At 35.9% G+C, this 12476-nt stretch overlaps 1 protein-coding gene across 1 annotated transcript in view; it reads right to left on the reverse strand.

Annotated features, from left to right (window-relative positions):
• The window catches only part of LOC139729863 (uncharacterized), a 36862-nt gene that overhangs the window by 22401 nt on the left and 1985 nt on the right, over window positions 1-12476 (reverse strand). Inside the window, exons 2-3 of the mRNA XM_071640786.1 lie at window positions 3013-3138; window positions 2335-2495 (exon numbers count right to left, since the gene is read on the reverse strand). Coding sequence (XP_071496887.1) covers window positions 2335-2495; window positions 3013-3138 — 287 coding nt within the window. The remainder of the gene's footprint in view (window positions 1-2334; window positions 2496-3012; window positions 3139-12476) is intronic.

Here is a 12476-nt window from a genome sequence, read left to right on the forward strand (position 1 = left end):
AGGAGCAATAATTTACACTCTTGTTATGGACAAATATGTCTTCATAAAACTTTGTGGTTCGACTATAGACTCCTCGCTAACGTGGAAAATTTGACATTCATGATTTCTTAAAGTGTTATATCTGTGATAAAATGTGGGTAGAAAGTAGATTAGAAGAAAATTATTTACCCATTTATGCGGAGAGGCAACCCGATTATCAGGTAAATCTAATGTGCATTGGATTTGACTTTGACATTTCTACCCAATTAAACGGAGTACCCGTTTAAGCTATACCCGATTACGTGGAGAGTACTGTACTGTCCTGTCCTTTATGACCAAATCAACTGGCCAACTGCGAAGTCATGATTCAATATATTCTAGTCTTTGTTGGAATGAATATCTTTGCTTACTTTTCTGCTCATCCATTGTATAACCAGACCACCATAACATTTGCGCTAATCTGCCTCAGAGCAAGTGCCTCTTTCAACATGTCTGTACCTTTTCCAGATCATGCATTCAGTTTACCTTCCACAGAGAGCAAAGCAAATTCTGATTTGACGCACAGACTATCACCTATCTAACACCCCATACACTATTAGGCCTTATGTCTTGGCAGCATTTTCTTCAACTGATTGTGATTCTTCAAATTCTGATTTGATACACAGACTATCACCTCTTTAACACCTCATACACTTTTAGGGCCTCATGTCCTGGTGGCAATTTCTTCTACTGATCAAGTGATTCTTCAAAGGAGTGGACTCTTTATACAGGCCTATACCTGAAAGAGATCTAAAATAGTAAGAGCTGGTCTATAAGACATACACTGTATAATGCCATCACAGTGAATGGGATTACATGGGATTATGCCAAGCCATTCACACCATGCCCACCTCCACACCCTTTGATAAATGTGCCAAGTACTCTGACAATAGGGTGCACTGTGCTTTAGAGCTCCTTCCAATCAAGGAGGCCAGTGTCCTTTGTGATCTATTGGCCCATGGTAAAGTCCTTAAATTTGAGTGTAGTATGCATTTGCGCACAAATACATAGCCAGATATATATACATGTAGATAGATAGATAGACAGATAGATAGATAGATAGATGTAGATAGATACATGTTTATAGATAGATAGTGCCAGTCCACTTCTATATGGCATGCTAATAATAACTCATGGTACTTGTATGTAAAAAAGTAATTTAAACAAATTTCTTACTCAACACATGGTCAACCACAACACAAATGGATCAAGGTAATCTTACTTGAGGAGTAACAACAACAACAACACAAAGCATCCATGGGTTTATAAATAATTGACGTATTTCTCCACACAAATGCTTCTTTCATTAATAACAAGGTCTCTGTTCAGGACTTTCTTGGTGCAGACATGGATATGTCTCAATGGGCCCAACTGAATGTAAATCTAAGTGATATACTAGTAATGGTTCCATGACATTTGCTCAGCTGTGACAACTGCTCCAATGAAATATCTGCATACTAAGCCAAACATAAATTCTACCCACAAACACAACCCTAACCCTAATCGTAATCCCAACATCAAACTAAGCCTAAAATCCCATCACAACCCTGACCCTAACCCCTAAGTCCTTGGTGAAAATAAGGCTGGAGCAATTGTCGCACGAGCAAATGTTGTATCACCATTATAATAGCTCACAGTGATGGAAGGAATCAATCACATTATCATCTGGCTTTTTTTGGAATTCTTGGTGTCACAACTGAAGTTGAAATACAGGAATGTATGTGACAGAAATTGATGTTACAGAGAATTTTCCCTGAAATTTTAATTTTCAATAAAACAGGGAATGTTGCAAAAGAGGAGACCATGGCCATTTTGGTACACTTTAAACTGTTATGGAGAAAGCCATGATAAGAAATAAGTGGAAGCAACAATTTGCTGCTGTACACATCAGAATTTGTGCTGCGTCAAGGAAGAAAAATGCGCTTAAAGCCAACTTCGACAATATAACCTTTCCAATATTTAACTTTTGATTATTTCTACAAATATTTTCCTTATATTGTAGTAGGGCAAATCATCAATTTCTAGAGCTTAGGATCTGACAGGTTCATATCTAAAAAAAAAAACACCCAAACAAACAAAAACAAAACCTAATTCTGATTCTGACATTATATGTCTTTCATGATAACACATCTCATATGAATCTAAATCTGATCTTCTTATTAAATCTACAATTACTAAAGTGCTGCCACACTAGCACAGCCAACACAGCCTACACAGCCAACACTGCCAATGCCCAACACAGGTGCTATCTTTGACTATTGAGAGAGAGAGAGAGCGAGGGGGGGGGGGGGGGGGGGGGGTGGGGGAGATTGGTACCTTTTCTTGTGGTGTGTCCTCTGCAGTGAGGCTTCCATTGACGGACTTGAGAGTGGAGTCCAGGCTGCTCAGGGACTGGTCTCGTTGGTACTGGCCCTGCTGGACCGAGGCCAGGAGGGCCGCTATCTCGGCCATGCTGGCTGGCTTGGCTGAAGAGTTGCCTGGCACACAACATAATATGAAATGATATATCATACGTTTTATTGTGGAACTTGTCTTTCTTTGTGCTCATGCAACATATACACAATGCAGTTCAAATTACAACTGATTGTTGTAAACTGCAGTAGTTGTAGTCTATCACTGGATGATACAATAATATAATGTTATATATTCTCATTTGTTTCTTTTGTGTGTGTTTTTAATGCATTATTTTGATACATTATGTCCAAGAAACTTGAATTGGGATTCGCATCATAAAATGGCACTGCGCTTTTGACACCTATGTAACGTAAATGTACATGTAGCGCTACACAAATACTCAGCATTGTTGTCACTCACATGTACATAATTGTATTCCATTACTCTCATACTTTTTTCTCTGATATACTGCAAGTAGGTATTTATCTGTTCTATTCAAACTATTTCAATAGTTTTTTTTTCTTTTAATTGGAGTCAAATTGAGCATAAAGAGGTGTATCCCTTTAACAATCTAAAGATAGTCTCAAAGTCAGAACTCACCAACCAAGGACTTCTGAAGAGCCAGTGCATCTGATGTGCTGGCCAGGCTATTGAAGGTATCCAGAGACATGCCGGTACTCTGCGTGGGACTGGCTGCCTTGTGGTAGGAGTTCATGAAATCATCGCCTGCATCAAACATTGACAGAGAGAGTGTGACGGCAAAGAGGAAGAGTGAGATCGAGATGGAGAGAGAGAAACAAACAGACAGACATATGGAAGAGACGGACAGAAATGGGGGAGGGCGGGAGAGACAGATCGAGACAGACAAAACAAAGACGTAGGAGAGGAAGAGAACATACACGTATAAGTACAAATGGATATAAAATCAAGAGTACAAATTCATTACACAGATAACACAGGGCAGTCCAGGCATGGTTTTGGATAGCCTCAAATGTTGCTTCATATCATCTGGTGTATGACAACTCATAATCCAAATCCAATTAGCATATATTGTTGTATCATTTCTATGGACATGATATAATGAAAACTCATCCAATTAAGATAGGGTATTGTATAATTTTTTACGGACATAATGTAATGAAAACTCATCCAATCAACATAAGAATGCATTCATGGACAGGATGTACAAAATGTAATTCTGCTAAGTTAATTGTCATCTTTCAACTAGACAAAATATGATTGATGACTGTCGTGCCCACTAAAAACAAGACTGTGAGACTGCAGTTAAATGCTGGCATATAGTACAAAGCAATGCGATATAGCAGATATTGATGTAGTAACATACTTTAAAATGCTCATGAATTTCTCTAATTGACACATAACAGTAAAATACGGCAATTACTCTGTTCTGGTCTTCAGTCATTTGACAAACTGTTTACAAAATGTATACCTAGTACAGATGAACATTGTTACACGTACAAAACTTACCCATCATTAATATAATCGCCATAAAAAATAATATGCTCTTTCAGGGTCAAAAGGAAAATACCTCACATGACAAGAAACTGGTTGGTACATATGTGTTTGTACTTTTCCTTCATCACTCAATCTGTATTACATGCATTCTGTCCCCACTTACCACAGTACAATGCATCCGCCTGTCAGAAACTATTGAAAGCATGCAGAAGCTACATGTATTACACCAGCAATAAGAAAAGAATACGGAGTATCACACTACTTGGGCATATGATTATCAAATGAGAAATATCCACACTGTACAAAAGGTATCAATTATTAAAAGACACAATGAAAATGACATACCACTCAGACTCTCCTCCCATAATATACATAGAGTAGGATCTACTGTACAATGTGATAGCCCTACATACCAATTTGTCCCTTTCTGTCCCAGTCTACTGACACACATCACTGACTTTGCCAGGGCCATGCAAAGAGAAAATGCAGGGAGGCATGCTCTGTACATACACAGATGGCTGGTGCTTGGTAAACAAGCATATATAGCCAACACCCACTCCACTGCTCACCACTTTTTTTTTCTTCCTCTATTAGATCTACAATTGTACAGTTACCCCTTTCTATTTCTTCCTGACTAGAACATAATCTCCTACTTCATTTGATCCATTTCCATTTCTTTTAAGCCACAATCAAAATGCATGTGGCATGATCATCGAATTTGATTTACATTGCATTACGTCCAGTATGTAGTTTGGATTGTATAGTACTCTTCAAAGTCTGATTTACCCAAAACCACAGCCACGTGGGCAACGCCTCCTTCAGTTCACACCTTTGACCATAAGGAAAAACAAAGATCAATAAAGTCTGCTGTTATGTGGCACACTCCTGTAGGTTCTTAAATGAATCATTCATGACTTCAATAAACATCTAAAAAGAAACTCACGTTTGAGGGCTGCTAGCACAGAACGTATACATGGAGAAGTTCAATGTAACACAAATCCTCGCTGGTATACATAAGCCCTTTTTACACTTGTGTTTCTTAACCCCGTACTTTCTCTGACCCAGGACTATCGTTAATCCTGTATCAATTTTTTCAGCTTTTTACACTCGCCAATAGATCCCGTACTAGCTTTTGTCCGGGGCTAAAGAGAAAACTGACCTTTTTTCACTCGTATTTCTTAGTCCCGTACCTTCAAAAACAAATGAATATTCATGATTACGCTGTACACTGTACAAGTACATGCAAGCACCGGCAGCATTTGATTACCTCGTTTCTGATTGGTCAGTGGGGTTCGGACTTCGTCTCCATCGCTTAGCCCCGGATTATTTCTTCGTTCTGTTTACACTCACTTGCTTGGATCCGCAATTGTGGGGTTAAGGAAAGTCCGGTACACATGTACCAAACTGTGGGCTAAGGCCCCCCCAGCCCCACTGTTGGTACAGGACTAAGCAAAAATTTGCAAGCGTAAAAAGACATTTAATACCAGTATGTTGTTAGCTAATCCCACAACATACTGTCAGTTGCACTGAAATACCATACAGTGTACAGGATGTATGTTTAATATCCAATGACCTTGTGCCAGTTGTTATGAATAAAATTTCACCCTGCTTTATTTCTAATATTTACATTTACTTTTGATTACTTTCAGGAACTGTTAAATATCAATTTCTGTACAAATGGTAATGAATTAATGGGTCTCTAAAATCTCATAACACTCATGGATCATGCACTCATACATTCAGATAGTCCTTGAGGTACAAGTAGATAAAAAATAAACTTTCTCCAATGTTCCCTACATAACGTGCAGTGTAGAGACAACAAACAAACATATTGCTATGGTATTATTTATCACAGTGTACATACAGCATGGGATACAGTAACTGGGGAAATGAGTAAACATGTATCAACTATACAAGTTACAATCATTGGATACATAGTTGAAACAAACTTGTAACTCATTTCCTCAGTTACTGTATCCCATGCTGTGAATGCCCGAGCAGAGGTCACGCGATATGATTTCCTTTTTATCAAAACTTCCTATGGTTGTTACTAAATTACACACCAAGCATACAACTGTAATTGACATGTAATTGACATAAATTGCCATTGAAATGCATGCCAAATGAAAATTCATGTTAAGTTATTTAAAGGAACTGTTGAAAACTTTTCAAAGGTTACCCTTTTCTATCACACAGAGGTTCCAAACAGACTTTATGTACACTGACATAGGAAATAATCTTAGTGTGTTTTGATTGCTTGTAGGAAATGCAAAATACAATGTATATTTACTGCACATGTACAGGTACATGTATACAGGTACAGATGTACATTGTACGCACAATGTATGTATGTACACTGTATGTCAAACTTCTGTTCTTCGGTGCTCTACGACACATGATATACAAGTGTACATTTGTACACATGTATAAACTTAGAAATTGCTGAAATTGGATGATTAATTTATGCAAGCATTTTCTTCTCATGGGCCCTGAGAGATCAAATGAGATCTACATTGTATGTACGATGTACAGTGTACTGTAGAACTACAATGCACTGTATACGCCAAGTACAAAATGTATTTCGTGAGGTTTTTATTTTCATGAATTTAACAAGTCAGGTGCTATTCACTAATTAAAAAATGTGCGAAAAATATTGACTCTGATCCCAACATAAATGTGATGTGCACACCGTATCCATTTCTCTGTTTAGTAACTTACCCCACGATCACGAATTTAACCACTTGCAAAATCATCAGGAAGTCCTGATTCAAAAAACAAAAAAAAAGCTAAATATATTTACAGCACATGGTATGAGTGTAAAAGCATAAAATGTGCTCAGTTGATTCATCATGTACAAATATTACACAGCCTGCAATCAAGACTACATTGTGCATTGTATACATAGTATGGATTTCCCTATCATTAGCCTCAGCCAACATGGAAATGAATGAAGGTAAATAGGATGGAACCTAATTATTCCCTCCTTTGACTGAACCATCTGTTGATTTCACAGTGTTCTAATTTTTGCGGATCATTTACTTCGTTTTCTCTCCTAAATGGTTCTGTCACTATGTGATGCTCGACGGTATGGGCAGATATAGACAGTGTACATTGTACAATGCACTCAGAGTATAATGTACAGTGTATACATGTACATCGTACCAGCTGTGGTACAACTTGAGTACCCGTAGATCATGTTTCATGACACACACACACACACAAACACACTATAGATGCACCTGCCATTGAAAAAAAAAAAATCTTTAAGTGATAAATAGAGAAACCAGTGTTATTTTGTTGATGGTATGGTTTTAAGCACTTGTCTCAGAATATATCCAAGCCAATTCATTTTGTTAATGTACAGTAACTCCTTATTAATTATTGAGCCTGAACTTAAATTGTTTTCCATTTCATATACAATGTATCCTCAGTTCGAGTTTGGTGGGAGAGGGAGTTGCTGACTTCAATACAACCTTGATTGCCAAGCAATATTCATTACCAGACACCTGACACTGGCAACAAAGTACCGATACATACACATACTGTAGCAAATGTCGATTTTTGTTGTCAGGAATTTACAAGCTACAAACGTACTTGTTGTATGCTCTGACCTCAAGGTTTGAAATTTACATCAATTGCATTGTTTCATGCCAAAGTACAACAAGTATATGTACTAGTTATTGTATACATGTAGAAATGTAGAACTGTGTACAATGTATAGTATACTGTACCATGTAGGCCTACAGAGTCTACACACAGCCCTGCAGTACAATGTACAATGTAGTACCTGAAAGATATTACTAAATTTCATTATTTTTTTCTTATGATCAACGCACGGCTTGTAAATATTTGCCCTTTCAGCTGCCTGCACAGTAAACATACAGTATGTGAAGTACATGTTATGACACAAGAGATCTGAACACACAGGGTTGCTAACAAATGGAAACTGGTGATCAACATATTGATGCATACTACAGTGAAAAACATATTTTGAAGGTATACACATGAATACATACAAAAAAAAGAAGACAAAAAAAGAAACACACACAGAACAGAGAAGTATTCTACTCACTATGCCTGATTGAATTATTGAACAACACAAAATCACCAACAATGTATATTTTTTAGAAAGAAAAACAAACATACTGTTTGGCAGATTCTATTCCCAAAATGATATTTGTCAAGTTCACTACTTCAACCCGTTAAGGACGAGTCCCGAGTATACTCAAGCAAGGGTCAAGATGGGAAATGCGTGTTGTAGCAAAATCAGCCCGTCCTCAATGGGTTAAAAAATTCTGCAGAATATAGCCAAAAGGGGAAGAAATCTTCATACCGGTACGTGATCATACCCTGGCTGGTGACAGTTATACAGTTTTCTGGGTTTTTTTTTCGTTAAAAAACTACTATTATTTTCCTCCCCTTCTTACATTGTATGTGTTCAGCCATTCATTTATTTATTTATTTTTTATTTTTTATTTTTTTTGGGGTCTTTGTACATCATACACGTGTACAATAATCAGTATGATATTCCCTGAACTTACACACAGACGCCAACATTGTACAGAGCTGTATGCAGACACAATCACCATCTCTGTGAATATTTTTCTCCCCTCGCCTTTGTCTGCCCAACAGTTTACATGGACACATATTTGATCTAGAGGATTCGAAAGTCATCAAAACAGTAATGATGTCACAATAGAGCTTCAGATGAAGATACATTGTATATAGTTATAAGGATTCACAGATCCTACAAGAGGATTAAATCAAGATATTTGGTTAATGGCAGGACTCAATTTTTCACAACCAAGGGTAGAGCCTTTTGATAAAATTATTATAAATTAACGAAGCATAGATTATTGTGCAAGAATATACAAAGGAAACAGGGTGAATGGCTACAGGTGCAAATGTACAGTACAAAACTTTGCATTATAAGGGCCATTCTCCGAAAAGGGGCACCAAAGGGCATTTTTGTGTCTCCAACCTTCTCTAGGCCATAAAACACGATTTTTTCATCAGGAAACCATTTTTTTTACTTTTATTTATACTAGAGAATATAATGAGTAAAATCAAAATCAACTGAGGTCACAGCACCTCATGAAAAAATTATATACGACAACATGAAATATATATTTGTTGATTTTACCCATGTCTCCAGCCTACTCTGTGATTATATTTCACGCTCTCGCTCTTTACCGTAATATCAGAAATCTATGTTTTGTTCACTAATTTATAGTGCCTTCGGTGCCTAAATAAAAAAGCATAATGCTTAGCGAAAAAAGGTTTGTATATTTTTTTCTGCGATCTTAGCGATGGTGTCTCCAAATCTCCATAAGATACGTTACTTTTTGTATGACGCCCTAAAAAATATGAAGACAATAAAGCAGTGATCTGTATGTCGGTCTAGTGAATGAAGTCCATTTCAACATTATATAAATACAAATAGTGTATTCTGAAACTCTATAATGATAAATATATTCAGATACAAAGTTTGCAATTGTGTATGTTACGATAAGCTGAAATAAGATACGTTACTGAAACTTTGCTCTATTACAGAAAAAGTAATTTGTTGATAGAGTTATAATGCATTTTTCTTTAAAGCACTTTACATTGCTTGTATTCATACATGGGAGTTACGAAAGAAAAAGTTGTTATTTTGTGAAAACACAATGTTGAACATTAAGGCCGTCAAATACGTTACCGTCAAATACGTTACCGCATAAAGTGCATAAAATAGGCGCATCGCACTTTGCGCTAATTCTCTAATTTTGCATAACCTAATGGTTCTCTGCTCTTCAAAGCATGGCGGCCACTTTGAGCGTGATGTTGCATTGCGTTTAGTACCGAGAGTTTGAGGGAGATGTAAGGCTTCTCGCCGTTTGTTATTCGTCCCAGCTACGTGGTTGGTAAGAATTTCATTTTTGAATATCGGCAGAGTATAGTTCATTTATTTATATGACTAGTATGACACATTTGAGAGTTATTTAATGTTGATGGAACAGTTATACGGCTTAAAGACATCTTGTGTACGCATGATATTGTTTCGTGTGTGTGATAGCTTGCATCATGTACGTTAGAATATTACCCTGCATTGGCACGGTAACGTATCTTACCCGACTGGTAAGGAATCTTATTGGATGATAATATCCTGTTCTTACGTACACGACGACTATATATATTATATTTATGTGTTATTTTTTATTAAATAATATGCATATAAAACTCCCATGCTGATATTTCCCCTCTCTGTTTGTCTCTCGTGTATTTTAGAAAGAAATAAACATGGGTAAAATGCTTGCTGAGATACAAAAGGCCTATGGATGCAGAGAGAGAAAGAAAAAGAGTGACCCCACGTTTCTAGCGAAGGAGCGGAAAAGACAAATCCATTATCGCGTTCCTGTTTCTGATCAAGACATGTCGACTCTTGAAAAAGGAAAATAATGACGTGTTTATATTTTTTTTTTCGGAAAACATTTCTTTTTTTGAAATGGGCAAATTAATGATGTAATCCCCTCACAATTTTCTACACATTTTATTTTCAGACATCCTCAAAATTTAATATATCATATATGATTTAGTATAAAGCTTTCCCTCTATTAATCCAGAATGAATGACAGATAAAAATTTGTTCTGACATATCTTAATATCAGGGTATGTTTTTTGCCTGTACAGGTATTCTGCAAAAAAAAGAATTTCAAAAATGTCATGTATAACATAATGACAAATTATGAGCGGATGACATCAACGACTTGCTCATTAGAATCTTCATAAAGACTGGTCAAGAAATGTTTTCTGAAGATGTGAAATTTAGAAATGTATTATCTTCCTTACTTGGTATACTCGGATTGTATTTTTTGCTTCTCTTCCTTCTTAATTTTATTAATTTTGACCCGGATTTTCCCTTTAAAACTTGCCACATTATGTACAGGGGCAACGTAATGTTTATTGTCAACTGATACGTGGAAGGAGAATATTTATTATTCCTTAATCTATTTTTTTTTTTTTTTTGTCTTGGCTCTCTATGAATGTAAAAAAAAAAAAAAAATATGAAGATGTGGAATACGTCAATATAGTGTAAGTTTTAAGATACCGAAATGTTTGAGTGGATGATGAATCAGATGTGTACTGTTAATGCAAAGAAGTTTTAGTTACTTGAGGGTTGTGTCGGTTACGTTATTTCCACCATTATCTAACGTATTACTCCGTGGCTTTTTTAAAACAAATTTCATGACAGGACATGTGGAAATATATTGATACATTATACAAAGCTTCTGACACCTATATGCAACGTGACTACTTGCTGGGAATGAAATCTTTTATACTATTTTAGAAGGTTCTTTTGGGTCTTTTTGTTAGGAGCAGAGCCGAAACACATGTAGCCCAAGTGAACATTGTCTTTATAAGATTAAACTGTCAGCAGTCAAATACGTTACCTTTATACGTTGGAAGTGAAATATTTGTCTGTTCACTCGGAGCTATTCAACTTCATCATGTTGTTCCAAACTGAATATAATGTTGCATATATCTATATGCGTTAACAGAGGGATAGAACTACATAATAGGCTGTACATTGTCCATTAGATATCAAAAGTTTCAGTCATTATATTTGAAACAGAATTATAGTTACGTCTCGGGTTAACTTTTTTGTGTATGTTATCGATTAATAATTTTACTAACTGAAATATGTCAAATCGATTATCCGAGGTTATGATATGTTCTAGGTGGCTATAACATTTTGATGTAGACAATATGCAAGGGCGAGTCTATCGTCATGTTACTTTATAATTCACAGTAACAACATTTTGTAGTATAGATGTCTGTCAGATACGTTACCGTATCGACATGACCGTATATCTTCCTTGCACTCGTATATAGGTAATATAGATTTGATTTTTATTGTTGATATTGTTCCACCTTAGTAATGCCAGATATCTAATCAATAAGATAACAGAAGAAAATGGACTATATTGTACATTTTAAATCAAGTTTCAGTCATGCATTTCAAACAGAACATAATTATGTTATTGCGTAAATTTTGTTAATGCATGCACATAATGATATCATGATGAATGTATTACTTTGTATTACTGAGCAGTGTCAAGGCGATTAACTAGGGCTATAAATATGAATGTTTATGGTTGGTAATTCATTTGGATGTAAGATATAAAGCAAGATTGAGTTTATCGTCATCTTGAGATACAAATCTAGGTAACGAAATTTTGTGAAAGAAGTATGTCAGATACGTTACCGTTTTTTTCTTTCCTTGTAACTCGAAATGTATGAAATCTGTTGTAAAGTGCGCTTGCAATTAGCTTTCTTTGATAATTTCAGTACTTATGTATGACTTTTATTACTATGTCAAAGCAATATAAGATCAAAGTGTATTAGAGATAATAATTGCAATATAGGGTTGTGTATCTTATACGAAAATATATAATTTTGGCGCTGATTTTAACTTACAGGCTTCAAACGTCAAACCTTTTTTTTTACATCTGGACCGATCAAAGTTCAAGAATTACTATTTAGTCATGTGCGCATATAGTTACGTTTACATTGAAATAGATATTTACATTAATGGTCCACAAATGATA

Source organism: Diadema antillarum, unplaced genomic scaffold (assembly GCF_040938485.1).
Source record: "Diadema antillarum isolate AM-2024a unplaced genomic scaffold, OU_Dant_1.0 seq00000266_RagTag, whole genome shotgun sequence".
In the NCBI taxonomy this organism is placed as follows: domain Eukaryota; kingdom Metazoa; phylum Echinodermata; class Echinoidea; order Diadematoida; family Diadematidae; genus Diadema; species Diadema antillarum.